The sequence below is a fragment of the Hoplias malabaricus genome, chromosome 7 (genome assembly GCF_029633855.1).
Source record: "Hoplias malabaricus isolate fHopMal1 chromosome 7, fHopMal1.hap1, whole genome shotgun sequence".
Taxonomy (NCBI): Eukaryota; Metazoa; Chordata; class Actinopteri; order Characiformes; family Erythrinidae; genus Hoplias; species Hoplias malabaricus.
In genome coordinates, this window is record NC_089806.1 from 35799556 (window position 1) to 35822736 (window position 23181).

The following is a 23181-nucleotide window of genomic DNA, read 5'->3' on the forward strand; positions in this document are numbered from 1 at the left end:
ATGTGTCATCTTCTATGAGCGTAAAGTCACACTGACAGTAGCTGACCGCTTCCAGGAATTGGAGTGGAAACAGCTGGAGCTGCAACCACAGACAGGCAATCTGTTCCACTCCAAACTCATTAAACTCGCATACACACCTGTGTGAGTGTGTGTCTGGTTGTGTACGTGTGTGTGTGGGAGGTGATATTAAACAGAGGTCGATAGTAACTAGTTATATTAAGTCAAGTGTCATCACTGTCTGAAAAAAAATCTATCTCCATTTTTGTAATTTTTCCTGATGAATGGGCCGACTGAAAAGCACCAAATTTACTAAAAAAAAATCTACTTCCATTATCTCCTAATCAACATTAAGAATGTTATTTGAGTTACAATCGTGAAAGACATATCATGAATAATTGATAGGAGAACCATATGCAGATAGCAGTTCTCTTATGGCCCACATTTGGCTTTGAATGATGGTGTTGACTCAGGGTGAGTCTGGTTGCCTCAACTTTGCCACGAGTCCATTTTATATGAGCCAGATGTCTGATATATTATGAATAAAATCTGTCTGGCCCACACAACAGGTGCTGTAACACAAGTCAAGCCTGGCTCATGTCCTCTGGCCACTGTCCTGCCCACACATTTGCTAATGCTGTAACTGGGCCATAAGTGCCAAAAGTGAAACAGATTTGGCCCGAATGTGTCTGCTATCCATGAAGCGAGTGCAGTTTCTTCCAAACAGGTGTACTATATGATATTAAAACGCTGAGTAGATTCAGTTGCCCTCTATTTTACATCTAAATGGCAAAAGGAAATGATAAAAGAAGACTCTGACAGAGGGTTCATTACTGGGCCACAGATGGCAGGATCTTTCATTCACAAAAACAGCTCAGCTGGCAGGTATCTCTATAGGAACAGTGATTACAATTGTACAATTGAAGCTGTTCTGGAGATTCACAATCTCCCAGCAGTGTAGTAAGTCATTTGCAGTTTAAAACTGATTTAAGATTATGTAACATGATTGGTGCTGGTGACATACAGTGTAGTCTGTGAGTAACTGGACAGTGTCACAGCCTGCATAATTTAAACTGATGCAATGACTTTGAGATATTAGTTTTAATAACAGGGGCTTTAGTGTGTAAATCTGTTTTGAATCACTGTCAGTTTTATACAAAATCCCCAATTCATTTAACCACAAATGACCATGATCTAAAAAAACAGAGCCATTCAATTGTGTAATATCCATGAGAAGAGAAAGAGACACAGGAGCAAGGGCACCTGAGCTTAAGGTCACCATGACTAATACTATATAATAATTTAAAGATTAATTTGAGTGGCATTTGCAATCCAGAACCAATCGCACTTGACCTCACTAATGCTATTGTGGAAAATCCTCACCAAAAGAGCAGAATCCCTGAGTAGTTGTTCCCAAACATTCGCCCATGTTGTGTACTTGAAGCATGCTGTATTCAGTGTAGGGTTCTGAGACTGCGCTGTGTATACTGTATATTTACTTAAGCTTCTGGTGTATAAACTTCTATTTACCTGCCAGGAGTGTCTCCATTCTCGTCAAAGTACACCTCCTCTCCAGAGACGCCACTGAAGGAGGTTTTGAGCAAATAGTCCAAAAGCTTGCTGCCATCAATGGGGTCCATTGCCTCACACAGTCCCTCGTGGTCTGGACATAATTCCCGGAGCATGTCATGGAGCCCGTGGGCCATGGCGTAGATGGCATTGATCACAAAGCCCATCTTGCTGTCCTGGACATAGTTATCCTTCAAGCTCTCATTGCCTATTGAGAAAGAAGTTTCAGTCAGTATGGTCAAAACATGGTGTTTTGCTAGACAACATGGCTGTATATATTTTGTATGTCAGTTTGTTACTGTGTATTATATTTTAATTATTTTCTATTAGGTACAAATATTGGTGTGTTCCAAACGCTCTAAAAAACACATTCTGATAAACGTTTATACATTTTTCTTCTTAGGCATATGCTATATAATATGCTAAAACCTCTGCACACATGAAATCATCACACGGTGTCCAGTGGCTTTGCTTGGTTCAACTCTCAATGTGAAGTTTGATGCATAAATATGCATAGAATTATAATGTGTCTTATTTAGCTGTTAGCCTAAAATCTTTGCCTTCACTCTCATCACACAGAGCATTTTAGCAGCGACCAGCCCCTGGACACTAATTATAATGTATGTTATATATAAGCAGCTAAAAGCTGGCTTGCAACAAGCCACACAGCATTGCTTATGGGCCTCACAGCCATTCAAAGCTATAGACTCCATGAGAGAATAACAGCTCCTCACACAGAATGCTGGCATTTAAATAATGAATGGAGCAATGTATAAAGTAACTGGGCTGCATTTATTTTTATTTAATTTATAAAAAGAAGAGCTGCAAAGAGAAATAGTAGTGTTCTGTCCTTGATTCAATCACACACACACACACACACACAATCATATGCATGCAGACTTGCAGCTGTGAGGGGGACCTCCACATAGGCTGAGAGCACCGTGGTCATCTTCACAAACTCACACTCTGTGAGAAAGGTTTTTTTCCTCCATGTGCACCCGGCCTCTCTTTTGCTTTTAGTGCAAGAATCCTATTCAGAACAGAGGAGTTGAACTGATATCTTCTATTGGCAGGCCTCTGCTATACCCACTACTGAATGACTTTGCTTGTCTTTTAAGCTAAATAGCAGCCTGTTACAGATCCCGCTTGCCAAAAGAAAGGAGTTTTATGACTGGCGCAAGGCAGACGCCTTTCCAAGCAAAACAAGCGAGGCAATGTGTGAATATAAATCACAGCAGCAAAATCTGAGCAAATCTGGATGACAATGTGCTAATATAATCAGTAAAAGCTCCTCCATCAACACCGACCGTTAGATTTTTGAACGGCTTTGTTTCATTGTCGTGCTTCAACCTTCGGAAATTGATTTGCATTGTATGAATTTCCTGTCACTCCCACAGATTTCTCACAAAGGTTTGCTCCATGTGCGACATGAGCTAATGTCCTTCACATCTGTAAAGATTTCTGCTAAGCAAAACGAGCCACCACCAGTCCAAATCCGTACCAGCCCCAGCCATAGGGAGGTGCAGTTACCAGTGTTTAAATCACCCTCCAAACTTACCATCCACAACTTTCAGAGGTAGGGAACCACAACAACAGCAGATGTTGAGCATTCCTGTTTGATTATACTGTTTCTTAGCAGCAGTAGACCACCGGGGGAACACATTAAACCTAGCCATTTGAGATATTTTAGATCCATTCCAATTCCAAAAAAGAAAGGACCTCACACAATTCCCTTCCCCAGTTGATCTCAGGAGAATCCCTGCTGCCATCTTGAAGGGACTTCCAATTCTCTGATAGGGCAGGGGAACTACTGTATATCTCTCAGCCCTGGGTTTGGCTTGAAGGATAGTGTTATGTCTGTATAAGTTTGCCTGTGTTGAGGAGGGGAGTTTATTTGTTGTGAACAAGTCACCACTCTCCAAATGTGGCCCATCTGCAGTTCTCTTATGACCCCCGTTTGGCCTTGTATGCCAGCATTTACTCAGGGTTAGTGTGGCTGCTTCCACTCTGACACCAATCCACCTTATATGGCCCAGATATCAGGAGTGTTATGGAACAAATCTGGGACCAGGTCAACATTAGGCCAAAATGGTCTGACCCACACAGCACATGCCATAACCCAAGCCAAGCTAAGCTCATGACAGTTGGCCCACACAGCACTTCCCAGTGCTCTAACTGAGCCGTAAATGTAAGAAATTTGGAATGGGAAGTCAAACTATGATATCCTTTCAGGAATACTATGTACAGGACAATGTTTAATACCTATCTTGAAAACGGACACTGAATACCTTTCTTTTATACATCACGAAATCTGTTTAATTTTTATCCAAGCAGATTACACGAGAAACAGACAGATCTGCCTTTATCCACAACCAGAGCAACATTCAATTCTATTCAAGCATTATTTCAATTCGTTGTGAATGACAGGAAATGTCATGCTTGTGCACAGAGACTCAGCGGTTGATGAGGACAGTAGGTAGGAAAGCACGTAGAAGGGGAGGGGTATGGGACACAGTTTAATTTACCTATATCACCTTTTGAACCAGCCGATACAGGGACATTTCATGAAAAAAATGGAGGAAAATACACACAGAGTTACCACATACAATTCTATATAGTCGTCATGCATATGATTGGGTTTACACCAGTGCCCCTAACACCGCAGTAATTGAGGAACACATCACTGTACCGTTTAATTTAATGAGGATGTAACAACACTCTGAGCTCACATTTTGATTCAGCTCATGATGGTGAATTACAATGAAAAGATTCTCAGGATATTTAAGTGTATTTCATTATGTCAATTCAATAATGGAGAATTAAATAAAGCATATTGTCTCAGGTGAAGCATTGAATAGTTCAATGCCAGATCACTGCAGAACTAGAGTTAAACAATATTGTTAATGCTACTGGTCTGATTCTATTTATTAAAGTGATATGCAAACATATACACACATACATAAGAATGCTAGTATGGCTATATTTATTAGGTTTTCTAAAAGGTAAATGCTTTTTTTTTGCAAAATAAAAAAATTAATGTGATTTCTTGATGCCCTTGAAACTATGTTTTTAACTGACAAAGGTACAAAGAAATAATACAATGTTTTCACTGATGTTCCAACCTGTTTGTGTTTTATGAATTTATTTTGTATTTGCTGCTTGACAGAAACTCAGAAAAGTTGAGACAGGAATATAATAAGAGAAATGTTTATAGAACATTCAAGTTACACCATTATGAAACATTCCACCAAGGAGCATTCCCAAAACGCTCAGCTTTGGCAAACAAAGATAGTAGTGGCTCACCATCACATCAGGTTTCATGAGAGGATGATCAGACAATTCAAAAAGAACATTGGTCAGAGCACGCTTGCCAAGAACAGGTCTGAGGAAATTTGAGTAAAACGCAGTCATAAGGTACAGACAAAAAACTCTGTTCGATTTCTGTGACCTATAAGAACACATAGGCTTGAGAGTATTTAAAATTGTTTTCACTTAACACACTCCAAGGTTATGGAGGTGTATATTGGGATTTTACAGAGATGTACGCTGGTATGAAAGTGACATTTTGGACTGAAGAAAATCTTTTATCAGGCTAGAATAAAAAAGATCACTTGCACATCCACCTTCAACAGCTAGTATCCTCAGTTCCCAAATGATTAAAAAAAAATTTAAATATGCCACTGTCCCAACTTTTCTTAAGCAACTTACAGGCATTAAATTATGAATTTGTTTATAATAAAATACACAATCATGTCGGTCTGAGAAAATGTTATTTTCTCTGTAATTTCCAAAAGTAAAGTTTGTATTTCAATATTTAAACAATAGTTTACTTACATTTTAAAAAGCTTTTAAGGCTTGGAGAGATGTTTTCAAATTTGCATAATATTAGTGCATCAGAGGCGATTGCTCTAAGACTGCAAGGGAAGCTCAGCTTCCCCTAAAATGCCAAAAAATAAGTGATCAAATATATACTGTTGTGTGTACATGTCATTGAATAAATATGCACTACAACGCGCTCAACTTTTGTTCAGAATCAGCTTCTTATCGCTGGTAAAGATGCGGCTTTCCTCTCAATCATTCCCGCAGCTTCACAGTGCTTTAAACAGTGTGGACGCAGAGCGTCCACAGAGTTCAATAGCGAAGCAGCGAAGTGCAGTGAAACGAGATGAGCCATTGTATAAATGCTGGACTTTGTCCTGCCCATCGGACGCTCATTGTCTCTGGGGGTCTATGGGGCAGTGGGCTGGCCTGGACGCTCAGCTTCTGCATGATGATTGGATGATCTGCCTAAGGCTGAATCCCTTTTTGATTGACAGCGAAATGAGCGAATCAGCGATCCTTTGGTGTAAAGATCCATGGGAGCATTACATTTTCATTCTGTTCTGAGTTGAACCGAAGACTGTCTTAAACCTCTTAGCGGCATTTTCTTTGTTAAAAACGACTAGCAACAAATCTATTTCTTCTATTTCTTGTGGGGGTTTTTGTAGCTGCTTCACACACTTCACATGGGCCAAGGCCGTTTAAGCAGCCTAGCTCTGCTGGCCATTGAGAGGACACTAGTCAAGTCCCTGGAAAAGACGCCTTGTTTGTACGACAGGGTCACAGATCATTTTCTTGAAAAGGAATGGAAGGTAGAATTTACGTATAAATAAACCGACACATTTTATGATGTAGGCTGAAACCTTCCCTACACTGTTAACAGTACACCCTTTGCATTAAACAGTCATTCTCTAATGTTTTTCAGCTGGAACTACATGTGACATCCTACCAGTTTCTTTAATAGAGTCATTCCTAAGCTGTGATTTAGCGTAAGTAAATTTCACTCCGATGTGGACATAAACAATGCATGTACTGTATGTAAGAAATACTTGTAAATTATATATTTTGTCACCTACAGGCCTAGTCTATGAAATTTTAATGGATTTAATTAAATATTCTGGCTTTTCATCTTTCACATTTTCCCTAGATTTTCCCTCAATATCCGGCCATAAGCCCCCTTGAAAAAACCTGTGAAGTAGCGAATCCACGAAAGATGAACTGCGAGGCATTTCTGTGTAACGTATTCTCCCACTCTTTTGTCATTTTATGGTGACTGTTGCAAAGTATCAAAAATAGCAATTGTGATAACTGTGATGAATAATAAAACCACCTAAATGTTGAATATTAAGATGCTACATTCACAGCTGCTAACATCAAAATCACTATCTTAAAAACTTCTAAACCAAAACATACACTCATTTTTGGATACAAAGTTATACCCAAGAACAGGACAAATGCATGCACATGGTTTTGCTGTGCTTTTTCCTTGACGTAAATCAAAGCAACGCAGTGACGAATACATTTTTTCTGGCTAATTTTATTTTAATTTTATTTTTTATTATTTTTTCCAATAATAAAATGTCAAATATCATCACCAAATGTCATCTTTGGTGATGATCAGAAACCATTTTGGCACAAATATGCAAAAATAGGGCACAGCATGCAGTTAGCAGGGTGTCTGTCTAACTGGTGTTCATAATCCTGTCAACTTCCTGTCAGTTTTTCACCTAATTATTACATTAATGACTGACAACAGTGATCAACTGAAACTCACAATCACGACGGTATGAAAAACACATATAGCAATGCATATTTAGTCATTGTGTGGTGGCTGCGTGTTTTGTTCGTTTACCTGTGCAGATTTTTTGGTAGTTAAGGTTCTCATGAGAGTGACCAGGTATTCTACACTGGAAGCGGTACTGCCAGAACTCAGAAAACCATGGGTTCCTGATGTTGGTGTCTAGGCGCAGCTTCAGAAAGTAGTCATTAAATGACGTCACTTCCTCTGTCTGCAGCTTCATAGTGATCCCTCCATCTGCTTCCTGCTCGTATCCCTCCACAACTTCATCACGATCTGCCCATCCGTCACTGAGAGAGAGAGAGAGAGAGAGAGAGAGAGAGAGAGACGTTGATTAAACTGCCCTGTCAGTTTTTGTTACATTATAAATCAGCCTGGCTCAACTTATATCTTGATATTCCTTATCCCTGGTACTGTTAAATAAGATTTGTGATATCATACTATTAAAAATACAAAGTGGTTGTTTTTCTCCAGCCTTTAATCAAAATGTAGTGCCTTTTACCTAACTCTAAATCATCTGATTTCTGTTACATCACCAAGTACCAGCAGGTAGGGAAAATGAATAGTAACCAATTATCATATTTCAACTGGCTCTCCCACCACCCCATACCTTTCAGAGATAGAAATAGCACCCTTGCATAGTTAAGGTACAGCAACTAGCAGCTAATTACAGTTGGGGTTATTTTAGTTGATCTATTATACACTCAAATGCAAAAAATGCACACACTTAGTGAAAATACTGAAAAAAAAAACACGAAATGTGTCCTAATTTTTTCCACACTGTTCTAATGTATTAAATTCAGCAAATAAAGAGCAAATGTTCTCAGCCGAAGACATATACTTATGTTCACTAAGAAAATCAACAAAGCATGTAATTTGAACAGTGTGGCACAACATTTTTTTTCTTCATATGACTTTTTGCATTATAATAAGCCAATTTTTCTATAGGTTATATCACTTAAACTGCATGCTACAGGCCTTTTAAGTGTGGAGGCTGGACAGACGGAATACATTAGTGCCATATAAAGCATAGCATATTCACAGTTATTCAGTTTCAAGTGTGTTACTGTCTCTCTCTCTTTCTCTCTCTCTCTCTCTCTGTCTATGTGAGCATAATGAACGGAAGGCTGTATGTTAAAAATATACTTAAAATGATATTGGTTTTTCAAAATACTGATGTTTGAAATGTAAACAAAGTCAAAGGTTTGCCATTAAATGTGTAAATCTATAGAGCATAGCTTGCAAGAAATAAACACACTGAGAGGTTACTACTTTAGCTTACAATATCCTGCATGTACCACTCCATCATGAATGGCCAAATGCTTATCTCAAATCTATTATGACACAGTGTCCCAAGCATCATATTTGCACCAAATATATAATATCTCCCTTTGAGAAAAACATTAAACCATTCAGATGTTTGGTTCCACAGCTGTGAACAGGTCTGATTTTCTACCCTTGAACAATGATTTAAATTAAATTAATGAGTAAGGTTATTCTCTCTCTTCTCCACACACACAAAGAGCACACACATGAAACAGCACAAACTTAAGTGGCCTTAAGTACCCACTGTATCTCTAGAAGGCTGTCCAAAATCCCTCTCATACCCCACTCCTCTCTCTAGATCCTGAAGCACGCTTCGGAAAATCACCTCCAACAGATTCGGACTAAAACACATCCCCCCTAAACCAGCACAGCTCTCCATGGCCGAGCGGAAAATGGCAGAGATTAGAGGGAGTGTGCCTCATCAGAGTGTTTCATTACTCTAATGAATAATGTATGAAGAGAGGGCCCAGGTAGAGCTCGACTGCAAAGCCACTCATGAAGTATAAAGCTGTGGCGCTGAGATGAGGGCTTAAAGCAGATCAGAGGAGTCAGACCTACCAAAGAAGCTCAGATTCATATCTTAAAATGATTTTTCAGGAGAAGATCAAGTTCATTATCCCCAGTGTAGTCAATCAGCCGCGATATAGTTGACCAAAGTCTGCTTCATTAGTTTGCACTGGCTATGAGGCTAAAGGAGATAACAAATACCAGAGGCCAATACCCAACCATTTAGAAGACTGACTGTGTCAACTTTTTAGCAGCAAATTGACTTGTTTATATGATTTGGCCAAAGCTGATTGGATGTTTATCCACTGAATTGCCCTAAAAAGTAAACCTAGTAAACCAATCTTGGCTGATTGAATACACTTATAAATTTTCTATTTGAGTTGTCACTACATCTTCTTTACGTTAAAATATGTGAAATCAACATTTTCCAGCTTGTATAATTACATTCATTGTGCTAATTGCAACCCTTGAACCGCCATAGTGCACAATCAAACAACGCAAAGGGCAGGGATTCACAATTATACATGAGTGCAAACAGGCCATGCTTGTTGTAATTAGGGTTGAATATAATTTGATTATTGAGAATGAGTGGGCAAAATAAGGCTGTTGCTTTTTAATTTTGTGAAGATTTTATTATTTCAGTTACAGCTCACACACACATCAGATTTGAGCTAAAAGGAAAAGCCATGAGACCATTGTCATGCCTTACCTATTACCTATTAACTATAAACCAACCACAGACACCATAAAGGAGTACAATATCACAGGATATTATGAAATACTAACAGTATTAGGTAGGGAAAAAAAACAAATAGTGTGTGTGCTCCGGTTTCCTCTCACAGTCCAAAAACACACGTTGGTAGGTGGATTGGTGACTCAAAAGTGTCTGTAGGTGTGAGTGTGTGAGTGAGTGTGTGTGTTGCCCTGTGAAGGACTGGCGCCCCCTCCAGGGTCTATTTCATGCCTTGCGCCCAATGATTCCAGGTAGGCCCACCGTGACGCTGAACTGGCTAAGCGCTTACAGATAATGAATGAATGAATAGTATGTGATATGGGAAAGTTACACAGCATTTGATGCTACTAAAATTTGTCTTCTATGCAGCCAGCAAACAGATGCAGTTTTCAATTCCTCATTAATATGGATGAAGGTGGAAGGCTGCAGTTAATCAAGATGCACGCCTTTCCAACATTTGCTTTATTCCTAAACAAAGTGGCTAAAAGTTACATTCTGTTTCAGATGGCTATATGCAGCATCTCATGAATCCTTAAACTCTCCCACCTCAACTGACAGAAAAAGTTATTTCAAAATTGGATAGAACATTTTAGCACCTTTAGTCAGCTTTCAAGGATAACCAGACCCAAATAACCAGCTTCATATTAAAATATGCATAGTAAAATTGTGCATGTTTTTCAGCTGATAAATCAATAATTAATACTTTGGGAAAGTATTTACCTTATTTATATTATCCCACCGACACTGCAACCTGCTTGTTCAAATCTCTGTGTTTTGAAACATTTGAAACCCATTTTTTTCATTCTTTTTATGCATGGCATTTAGCTATAACTAAAACACAGCTGTTGAGCACTGCAGCAAGAGACTAATCCATCCCATTCCATTTTCACTCCTTGCCTGTAACACTTAGCCCTATCCTTCCATTTTGGCTAGGGGTAGGGTGAAGTGTTAGGGCTGCATGGTCCTTCAAACAGAGAGTTCTCCATTTGGAGTGTGTTGAGTCATTTTTCCCAGAATGTTTGTGAATCACCAGCAAAACGGCTGTGCAAGCAACAAAGAAACCCACAAATGTAGGTATTTTCTCATTTAAAAGCTTTGATATACATTATATTATCTTAGTTTATTATAGTTTCAATATATAATGACTCATTACTTCAACAAGCATAAAACATTACTACATGAGTGTGTTGTTGTCTTAGTAGTTACCTTGCAAATATCAAGTTCCACCTTAAATGCTGATGCAATTACATTCTGGTGCCTGAGGCCATGGCAACATTTAAGGTGGAACTGGAAGATTCAAATAAGAAGCTGAGTTCAGCTTCATATCATAGAAGATTTAGGGGTATCTGATACTATATTGTTGCCGAAAGATTCAGAAGGCATATGATGCGAGGTTATCTGCTGACAGATAACTGGAGAGCTGCTGACAGGACACTGCCAGTATCCTAATAACAAAGCACTTTTCCTTTATATTTGTGGACTTATTTGATGGATTAATGTGAGTTATGAACAAATTGTAAGTGTTCATTCTTTAGATAAATGCCAAATATCATTGTGATAATTCATTCATTCATTATCTGTAAGCGCTTATCCAGTTCAGGGTCGCAGTGGGTCCAGAGCCTACCTGAAATCATTGGGCGCAAGGCGGGAATACACCCTGGAAGGGGCGCCAGTTCTTCACAAGTCAACACACACACACACATTCACTCACACCTACGGACACATTTGAGTCATCAATCCACCTACCAACGTGTGTTTTTGGACTGTGGGAGGAAACCGGAGCACCCGGAGGAAACCCACGCAGACACAAGGAGAACACACCAACTCCTCACAGACTGTCACCCGGAGCAGGACTCGAACCCACAACCTCCAGGCCACTACCTGCTGCACCATCATGCCACCCTTGATTGTGATAATTTCCACTTTAGAATGCCTCTATCCAATACTTCACTGTTTTCTTTACTCTCTGCCCCTTTTCTTCTGCTCCTTTTCTTCCTCACCTTCCCTCATTCACCTCTCTTCTCATGTCACACGCTTACCCCTGCCTTCCTCTCTTCTTCTCTCTTCCAGTGCTCTCCTGCTCTCTGAATCTGAAGCATCAAGCCTGTCTGCTGGGTGCAGTTGGATGTGGCCTGCACCTCTCTGCAGGCTTAGGCTGAGGGCCATTAAAGCTTATCCAGAGGCCTTTACTAATTCATGGTGCTCCAGTTAGCGGCAGCCTGGCTCTGCGTTCCACAAGCTGCCTGCGTTCTCTCTCTCTCTCTCTCTCTCTCTCTCTCTCTCTCTCTCTTTCTTTCTGTTCAACTTTCATCAATCTCCAAAAGAACACCTCCATCACTTGTGCATTGCAAGCCTTTCTGAATCTGTCTCTTTTCTGTCATCTACCCATCCATATACCTGTCTGTTCATCTGTCTATCCATGCATTCATGAATGTATCCATTCATCCGTTCACCATCCATCCACCCAGTTCCCATGGGAGCCATACCTCAACCAGAGAAAACCATACTAAAAAAATAGATCTTGGCTATATAAGCTTTTATAGTAGATTATATAGTAAAGCTTAAGTAAAGCTTGGGAATACTTTTGTAGTGACACATTTTATGTCCTATTCATTGTTTATTTCCTATTCATTGTGAAGAAAAATTTGACAGGGTGTTGTTTGGCCAAATAGATTTTTTTTTACTGTAGTCTATGAATAATCAGAAGACATATATAGGGTCACTTGGCTATAACCAAAATTGTAATAAACATAAAAATTGTAATTGTGTCATTATGTTTCTCTACAGTGAACAATTTCATATCAAAGACATATGAAGTACTAGACAGGAAATCTGAAAAATATGTTGCCTCCCCTTTATGTGTGCCTTTGGTGTACTATTTAATTCATTCATTCATTATCTGTAACCCTTATCCAGTTCAGGGTCACGGTGGGTCCAGAGCCTACCTGGAATCATTGGGCGCAAGGCGGGAATACACCCTGGAGGGGGCGCAAGGCGGGAATACACCCTGGAGGGGGCGCCAGTCCTTCACAGGGCAACACACACACACACTCTCACTCACACACACAGACACTTTTGAGTCACCAATCCACCTACCAACGTGTGTTTTTGGACTGTGAGAGGAAACCCACGCGGACACAGGGAGAACACACCAACTCCTCACAGACAGTCACCCGGAGCGGGAATCGAACCCACAACCTCCAGGTCCCTGGAGCTGTGTGACTGCGACACTACCTGCTGCACCACCGTGTACTATTTAAACATCATTTACATTTCTTTAGTTAAATAACATTTTTGTTAAGGAATGGCATTATTTGTTGTGTTTCCGCAGGTGTAGTTTTTTTCTTGTTTGTGGAAAAGTGAATCCTTTATTTTATTATTTAAACAAGACGGTGCACACAACAGCTTTTCGACAGCCTTGACTCATAATAAAATGTGTACTCTTCTATTCACAGTTTCACACAATATGGTATTGATTCAAATGTTACAGTCTGTGCTGTTAACAGAAACTCTCTACTTTACTAAGCTAAGATGGAGAAACAGAACTTCTTATGTGATGCTCACAATTACATTCAATTTTTGTGTATCGACAGGTCTGAGTCTTTGGTTTAGAATCTGCAATGTTGACAGAACATATTTTAATAAACTGCTACAGAATACAAAATTACAGCATGCTGTTGACGTTCCTGGAGATAGTTTTGAATTACACTTATGAGGCAGGAAGTGTAAGAGTCTAAGGCGTGGATCTGCGTGGAACAACTTCAGCTTTTTGTTCACTGTAATGTTGTTGTCCCATAAGTCACTAAAACCTTGTAGATTTATACTGATTCCAGGCCATAACTGTGGATGATCTCAGCAACAAGCAATTTTACAGCCTTGAGAAACACACACACTCACACACACACCACATATTCCTAAGCGCCACACTTAGGACCGTAACACAAATAAAGTTCAACTCAATTAAGCTAAGTTACATAAACCGATAGCACTTCAGAATCCATCTCATCAGAGAAAGGGCTGAGAAACAGTAATAGAAATGTATAAAATAAATAAATGTAAAATAAAATCTCTTTCCTTCTCTGATGCTTTCTGACAAGATATTTACACCACTGGGGTTAGTAACCTTCCACCCACACATCCACATAATTGTCTCCCCACCTATCTCTATCTCTCACTCCCTCTCTCTCCCTCACTCACTGCCCTCATGACTAACATATCCTCTAATGCATTCAAAATGGTGGGCTAATGAAAGAAAGATGTTCTGGAAAGTGAGCCCAGCCTCCCCAGAGCCTTGTAGAGGTCTTTTCAAACACGTTTGCCCATCATAACTCTTGCCCCAAAAAAAAAAAGCGAGCGCTAGCGCAATGCTATCATGCTACATGCCCCCGAGCTTCTGCTGAAACTCCATCCTGCAAAAGCACCTCGGGATAAACCGGGAGAAAGTGAGGGAGCGAAATCCTCAGAAACACCTTTGAGAAGAGGTGACCCAGTTGAGCGAAAATCAGCGGCCATCTCCAGCTCTGCCAAGCCTCAGAAACACAGAAAAGGACGTTGCCAGGCTGGAATAAATCTGAAGCAGGATTTGGCAAAGCGTTGGGAGACTTAGAAGAGGCACAGGAGTAGATTCTGGAGCTGGAAGTGTGCCCAGGGATCTAATCTTTTAGCAAAACACACATAGACACAATCAGACTATTCATTAAGAGAGAGACTCATGAATTTAAAACACCATCTGATCTTGGCCTATTTCCTGCAGATCTGTAACCTTTCTGACAGTTATCTAGAGTGAAAATGATACTGAGCTATGGAACCAGAAGCACAGAAACAAGTTAGGCTTCTTTCAGTTACTGGTACAATTAGTTCTAATTGCCTGCTGCCTGGAGGTCAGGGGCCAAAAGAATCAAGTGAATCACCTGATTCATTCTCTGAAGCAGGTGTGTGAAATCTGCTCAGGCTAGAGTCAATTATATATATAACAAACAGATGTTCACCACGTAATAAACTTCCAGCCCAGCTAATATATTCACTGCTAAACTCTAACACACACACACACACACACACAGAAAACTGCATTCCTATTTTCATGAGCATGAATTTTCTTTTACTAGGTCATAATGCTTCCACAGTACTACAGCAAAAGTCAAAGAACAAAATTCATTTTTTTAATTTTAAAATGAAACAGCAATCAAAATAAATGGCCCCAGGCGCCAAGGCAATTGTTTTTCTGCATCAGGGACGAAAAGAAAGGGGAAAAAAAACAGGAAACAGCAATACAGTATGAAAACAAATTCAGGAATTTTGGCTCAGCAGGTGTCTTTACTATTTAAAGAATTTACAGTTTAAAACCTTACACTGCAGCTCTACAAATGAAGGCCTGATTTCGTATTCAAATGCAAATGTCCTTCTTTTTAGTCTTTTTTATATTTTCTCATTATTTCCTTTTTTGACAGCTTTAAAGTAAGAGGAACTTGATTTCACCAATGTCTTTTAAGATTTTGTAGAATATTATAAGTACTGTTTAACTGATGGTGCATATTTTGGTGTTCTACCAAGCCTTAGGTGACAATTAGGCCTCCTGTTGTTTTATTTCCAATTTCTCTCATCTTTAAAAACGTTTTTGAACTCCACTCTCCTGTCTGAAAAAAATGATAGGTGGTCTCTGACTTTTATACTCCCACCTCCCCACATATGTTTTATGACATTGATAAGCATGCAGGATTATTTTCCATATTCTCATAAACAGAACCAAACATCTGTTTAACTGCAGTAAACGTATAATAGAAACAACTCATTGGTTTTGGTGTTAAACGAAATCTGCATTTTCTGTAAAATATTTTTACATTTGCAACTAATAGAATGCCCTGTCAGGAACGGTGCATTTCATCATTAGGAAAAGACACCGAATGTACCACTGCCATTGCCACATAGTGCACCTAAATGTACAGTAACTGCAACAGTGATAAGATCCCATGCGCAAATACATCTCAAAAACAACAGGAAAATGACGGCTGATTATGCAAATACAGATCCCGCAATATTCACCCATAATGAGTTAAGCTGAGAGGCACCACGCTGCTAATTACAAACGGAGGCTCTTGTAGCTGTCTTTCATTTCTTAATGGGAAAAGTTTAGTAATATAACAAGAAATGGGGAACAGGAAAAATATGCGCAAATTAAAAATGGTACATTTCTCATAAAGTGCTATCTACACTGAGGACTGATTTAAATTGAGGTGAACACAAAGAGTGAGATGAAAACACAGCTGTGTGAAAATACAATTTGGATTAGTAAGACTCCATCAGAGGTGACAGTGAGTTATGATTACAGGGATTTGGGAGGAACTTGTACTTTTTATACTCCAGATTAAAAAAATATATTACTTGGCTTTCATTGGAATGAGGTTTTATTGCTATATTCTTCAGGTTTCTTCAAGTTTCTTTTTACGGTTACAAACAGCCTAATAAGTTAAAATATATTTAGGGCTTTTGAATACAAATATTCACAGATCATTCATCAGAGACCCTTGTTTTTCAGTCTCTGTTCACTTTCTGAGCTACCTATGTAGGTGTACAACTAAAAACTAAATTTTTTTATGCGCAATTTACACAGACGACATAATGGAAATAAAAATGCCACCACAAGACAGTTCTGTTTTCTGGCAGTTTAAGGCTAATTTACAGTGGAATGATGACCCACTTTAGTGTACATTGTCACACTGATATTGATGTATTATAGAGGACTGCATTGCAATATAAAGAGTTTCTCAGAATTACAGAATTGTGATGTGATATCACTGTAACCTGGGCAACGTATAGTGATAATACCATATTGTGAGATGTCCTGTGATTCCCACACCTACTATTCAGAGCCACAGCTTTTGAACCAAGCAGGAAGTAAGAAAAAAAATCTTATCCTGAAATCTGGGCATTTTCAGGAGTGTGGCTTTAACAAGATGTGAAGCAAGAACTTTCATTAAACATTGAAGAGATAGAGCTGTCCCAGAACTGACATTGAAAGTAACACTATGATACAGCGTAGCTACAAAGCTACATTTCAATTCAGATAATGGCAAGGCTCTGTTTTCCAGAAATTGAATGCCTGATGGTGCATTTAGACAGTGAGGGAAAATGCTCAGATCATCATTGTTGTTGTACCTGAACAGATTAGAAATGCTGTCAACATGTGGTGATTAGCTATAATTACTGTCACTGTATACAAACAGGGTTCACTTCAGAACCGAACAGACTTTGGATGTGCTGGCTTTTTAGATGAAGGAAGAAAGATCAGATATGTGTATGGTTTGGGAAGGAAATTAAAATCACAGGCTGTGAAGGCAAAGCTGAATGGACATCCCAACTACTGGTCTAAAGCATGGCCCTGACCTTTCACTAAGCAAACATGGGTGCTGTACAGCTTCCACGGTTTATTTATAGGAAGAAAGAAGTCTAATAAAGGCTTAAACTAGAATTTATTGTTATTTATTATGCAATCTTCTGGAGTGAAACATTGCAAAAGTGCGTCTCATCTCTTTCACAGAATTAGTGTTCTTTTATTGCAGTACATCATGCATTTTGCAAAGACAGCACACAATAATTAGAAATCCTTATGATGATTAGAAGCTAATGTAGCCTACATAATATCTGCAGCGCTAACTAGCATCAGTAATTTAGCATTAACTTCATTTGGTTGTTTATTTTCTTTGGTTTACTTGGTTTCTTTCTTTTTGTGCAGTCCCCCAGTTGCTATTCTGCTGGCAGATCATGTCCTGTAATTAATGTAATCTAATGTAATCTAATAAAAAAAAAATCCCCCTTAGCTGTTATTTTCTAAAAGACTCTTCTAAAAGGGTGTTAAAGGCAACCCAGACAATTCTGTAGAGTTCTCACAGAAAAACAAACTCCCTCTCATGTTTGTTTTCATTCTGAAGCTCTGCATATTTTAATGTGGAAAGTAAATGACCAGAGATACTCATTAGTAACTCGAGCTGTTTAGCACTTTTGGTATACGTTTACTTACATGTGAAGTTAAAGGTCAGAGTCAGTTCTACCTTATGTAATACATCTGAAACAGCGAAAATAAGCCAATATTACCCACCTATGGAATGATGGAATAGAAAAACATCCTCAACCCTTTTTATGCTTTTCAATGTTCAGAGGTCTCTCCACCATCCAAACGCCTCCAGATTCTGGTTCTCGTTTGTGGCACAGAGAGAACGCCTGAGACTGAGCCATAATTTTCTTTCTTATTTATCAAACTAGGGCTCTGTATAAATACCAGACATTTTTTCCAGCATGCTGTAAACTGGACAGCTAGCAAGTGGTTAGGAAATATGCTTTGAATTTTATAAAAAGTGTATTGGATTAAAATTGTGAACATTGTGATTCAGAGTTGAGCTGCTAATGAGCAATGAATGGTGAAAATATTAGGAATCTTCTACAAAGGCAGCAGTACCTTCGTCTATATATATATATAGTACATTTTACACGAAATAAACAAATTAATAAATGTCAAAAATCCTGTGTGTAAAATAGAGTGTAAAATCAACATGTACATTAAATGACATGTTATTGCCACTTTGAGTAAACAAATTATTATTGTTACTATGCCAAAGCCTCTGAAAGAAGATTTTCTAAGATCTCAGCTCAGTATATTTTCTGATATATTTAATTCAGGACATATCACTTCAGAGTTCAAGAGGAGAGTACAACAGCTGTAGAAATAAGTAAATTTTTGGGCAGAGAATCTCTTTAAACAGATACAGTGGTCACTTGGAGGACTATTCCTGTATACACTAAGAGGAACCCTACGGACATCAGACTAGCTTCTGATGAATAAATCTCCATTACACCCCTAAAGCTATTCTGACCACCATGCCTAAGCAAAGCTTGCTCTCTCTCTCTCTCTCTCTCTCTCTCTCTCTCTCTCTCTCTCTCTCTCTCTCTCTCTCGCTAACATATACACACATGCACACACATAGACAAATACAAAAATACAAAACAAATCTTAATGCAGTAGGTAATCTTACCCTCATTTACTAGTGGATGCTCACAGCTATAAATACTATACACACATAAGCCCATAAACACATAGAACAGTCCAGCAGTAATTGGACAGTGACATATTTTTTGTTGTTTTCTCTGTACTCCAGCACATTTCGTTTCATATTAAATAGCGACTACTGTGTTGAAGCATAAAATATCAGCAGAAATGTAAGGCTATTTAATGTCTACACAGTGCAAACCATATAGAAATTCCATTACTTTTTGTACCTAAGCCTCCATTACAGGGGGGATAATAAGTAACTTGGGCTATTAACATAATCTTAAATTAGCCTAGAAATCCTTTGCAGTCAATTTCTGCCTGATGTTTGTGACCCATAGACATCCCCAGACAGTGAGTATCTTCCCTGGGGATGTTCTGCTTGTTTTGGGGCATATTCGCCTTCAGTCTTATCTCTAGAATGTGAAGTTCTTGCCAATACAAGGTTCAGGTTTGACCAGTCAAAAATACTCCACTTTTTATCCAGGAAAAATGTAGTTAGTTTAGCGGCATGTTTCAGGCTGTTTTCCCACTGCAAGATGAAGTGGCATTCATTGGGTTTTAAGGCATTAGCTTGGAGCTGAGCAGTTAAAATACTCCACTGCTACTCAGAATTCATCCTGCTGCTGCTGTCACATTGTAAATAAAGAGAACTGAGCCAGTTCCAAGTGAGCCATATGTGGCACAACATTTCACAGACAAAGTTGTAGGCATTAGATCAGCAGCCGTTTCTCATTTCTTCAAACATTTGTGTGGAACATAGTGGGGTGGGGCAGGACATTTAGTAAACAGCCATTAAAATGAATGAATAACTATCAAATGTCCAAATGTTAGTACACTACTGGTACAAGTGGTGATTCATGCCACTGTAGACACCAAGATTCAGTTGCACATTAACATAACCAACGTGTTAAAAGCCAAGTGTAGACTAGAGGAGTATAAAGCCCCAGCATTTGGCTGTGGAATGGATTTGCCTTCTCTTGAACGATGGAGTACTTTCTATTATCTCTGCAATAGGTTGTAGAGAGTTTTGCAATCCAGAGCCAATCATCCAACATCACTAACTGACCTCGCTAAAGTGCTTGTGGCTGAATGCCTGGTAACTCCCTGGTCTGTGTTTGTAGCAGTAACCCCCCCCCCCCTTTACTTCATTAGCCAACAACTGGCTAGCCATTCATTCATATTACTATTCATTCTTTGAAGTGAGAGAGGTTATATTAGAAAGGGCCATTTTGCTATATTTCACTTAAGATAGATCATGTCATTTCATCATGTCAGAACCATATATTGATGACAGAACCAATAAAAATGGTTAGCAATTTGGGAACAACCTACTTTGAAAGTTTTTGAGTTTTACAGTAAAATTTGTAGAAAACCTGTTTTCTAAATGTTGATCCCATAGTAAAGCAACAAACAAAACTATTTCGTCATCCAGTTACTTACGCTTTGAACCACAAATCTTTTCTGGGCAGGTGTTAGAGCTTGCAATATCACTCCTTCAGTGTCCTCTTTGCATTTGTATCACACAATGCAAAAACACAAAAGGGCATCTTATGGGCTTTTGTGAATCTCCAGACAAAACAACAGGTTCTTTTGTGAGAAATGACAGTTTGAAAGATTTCAGCAAAATCCAATTCCACAGAAGCACAGTTCTTATAGTGTATTTCTAATATGCCTTTAACTGAGCAGCTGACAAGCAGGGAGATGACAACAAAGCACCTTTGAAAATATATGTTTTGGCCAATAGTGATGACACAGGGCGACTTCATCAGTTTTTCTTTCAGTGATAGTGACAATGAATACGAAACAGGTCACATCAGACTCCACTGCTTTCTTCTCACACACACATATACGTACATGCATACTGTATGTCAATGAGTGATTTGGTGCGTTATTTGAGACTAATTCCATTAATATCTGTTCATATTCAAGTCATTGACATTGATTTTCTTCATATTGTAGCCTGGCATTAAAAAGCAACACTATGGAACATCTTTACGCCTGCAGGACTTTTGGCACAAACCTACATTTCCTGAGAGGTTGCCAGATTGAATATTTAATACTCAGCCCGCAGCGTTTTTCCATACCTCAAATCAAAAGACGTTGCTCTCTCTGTCTCTCTCTCTGTCTCTCTCCCGCTCTCATGCTGAACACACACATGCACACATTTATTTTCATGCATTGTACATTCATGCATGGTGCATTCCATAGACTTCCATTCTTTTTGTGCCTGTGATTTGTCCTACCAGCCTAAATGTAGCACTAACACTAAAATTACCCTAACTGTAAAATCTGACTTCTTAAAACTTAATTATTTACACCGTGGTTACTAGCTTGTGGCCCCCAGAATGAAGAGAAGACTCTGTGTGAACAGGTTTTGGTCAGCACAGCATGATATATAACCGAGACACACACACACACACACACACACACACAGAAACAAAGCAGAAGACAAGAACAGAGTGTTGACAGGGAACAGAATTCACTCTCTAGATTGGTATTTCAGCATCTGCATCACAACTTATTCATTAAGGGTGAAAAGCGCCTCTGTTGGCTTCCAACATTTTTAATCTCAATCTGTTTCCCTGGAAACTTGTGTATGTGTGTGTTTTTGGTGTGTGTGTGTGTGTGTGTGTGTGGCAAACGCAGCTAGGCATTCCACTGCTTCGCCTTCTTGAGCCAATGGAAGAACCGTGGCTTTGAGCACTTCTTGCGCTTGTTTGGAACAGAGAGGTTTACACAAGTTCACATTCAAATGAACTGAATTAAACTGAATCTCATTTGAAATATGCTTGCCAATTATTTTTATGCACCTGAGACCATGCTCAAAAAGACATTCAAAGGAAAACCATTTTGCAGACCACCTACTATTGAAACAGAAGAGCAAGTTAAAAAACAAAGCACAGTATCTGGGTCATTATGCAAATTGTTTTGTATAAAGCACAATGACCCATAAAGAACCTTATAGCTGAGATTTGGAGTTGGAGAATTGGAGGCTTGAATTTTCAACAGATTCATGCATTTAAGTAAGCAATTTTATAGTTGAGGTACATAGGAACATTGTATAATGTATAATCGTGCCCTTTTGTGGCTCCAATTTTGAAAATTCCCTGGCCTCTGTTTCTTATTTTTATTTTGTTGCCACCTGTGTTTTGGTTTGAAGTTTAATTTTTGCTATAATCCGCCCTGTTATTGTGAACACATAGTTTAAATAATCTACATAGAAATGCATGAGATGAAATTAAATGCTCTGGAGCAGCTGCATATGACTCTTAGGTCAGTGCAACTGCGATTTCAGTTGCAGAACTACATCCAAAGAGTTTGAGATGAGTTGCAGTGACATATGTAATCCCCCATTATCAGTACCTGACCTCCGTAATGTACTTGTTGCTGAGTGTCATTATATTATCACAGCATTGTTCCCAAAATTTGTCTAAAGCCTCCCTAGAATAATGATATGAAAGATGATGTCTGACTCGTGCAATGGAACGTCTATCCAGATTGTATTTATATTCTAATGGAACAACTGTTTCTGTAGTACCTTCGCCTTCAATTCAGTTTTATTTTATCTTTAAAAATAAATTCAGTCAAATCAAAAGGATGTGACTTGAGGGAAAGCAGTGTGAACATGAACATGACTTAAATACAGGGTGAGTCATAAGTCGCAGGACACCGTTTTATTTCTTTGATATGCTACATGACCACCTTCCCACTGGAAAAACTTGATCCAATATGGCGGCTTTCAACATGGCGGCCATGTTCTGGACATATACTAAAAGATAGGCCCCCCTCACCCATTAATTTCTGGGCTATTCAGATGAAAGGGTGTCCTGTGGTTTTGCCTCACCCTGTAGACACATTTTAAAAAGCTTAAGAGCCTCCCTTACCTTCCAATAAGCAAGAATTCTCCAGAAACCCCTCTCCGTCGCATGGCCATCAGAAGGCTGCGCACGGTCATGCCCTCGCAGAAGCAGATCACCACTCGGGCCTTAGGGAGGCGCTCCCGCAGCTTCCTCAGCAGTCGATCAAAATGCTTCTCCCCGGCATTGCTATAGATTTTGTCAGAGTGGGCAATGCACAGCCCCTCCTCCGCTGCCAGTTCCTTAAAGGCTTCCATGCCACTTTCACCATAGTTGCCTAAATTGAGACACAAAATGGCAGCAAGATCAGAGCAAGTACTCCACATAGATGCAATTGATGGAAAAGCTCAAGCAATAACAGCATAAATATGAAAAGATCCAGAACGGAGGCTGCGTTACCTCCAGTGACTCAACACAGTCAGAGCAGCCAGAACCCGGGATTAGAAATGGACGACGTTCACAATGCACGTTCACAATGGAAGACACAAAATGGAGACAGGCAACTGAAAAAGACATGAAATGAAGAGATGGTTAC

The 23181-nt window shown here is 39.2% G+C and overlaps 1 protein-coding gene across 1 annotated transcript in view; it reads right to left on the reverse strand.

Annotated features, from left to right (window-relative positions):
- Positions 1-23181, reverse strand: part of grm1a (glutamate receptor, metabotropic 1a) — a 42257-nt gene that overhangs the window by 11760 nt on the left and 7316 nt on the right. The window contains exons 3-5 of the mRNA XM_066676693.1: positions 22674-22923; positions 7238-7473; positions 1528-1774 (exon numbers count right to left, since the gene is read on the reverse strand). Coding sequence (XP_066532790.1) covers positions 1528-1774; positions 7238-7473; positions 22674-22923 — 733 coding nt within the window. The remainder of the gene's footprint in view (positions 1-1527; positions 1775-7237; positions 7474-22673; positions 22924-23181) is intronic.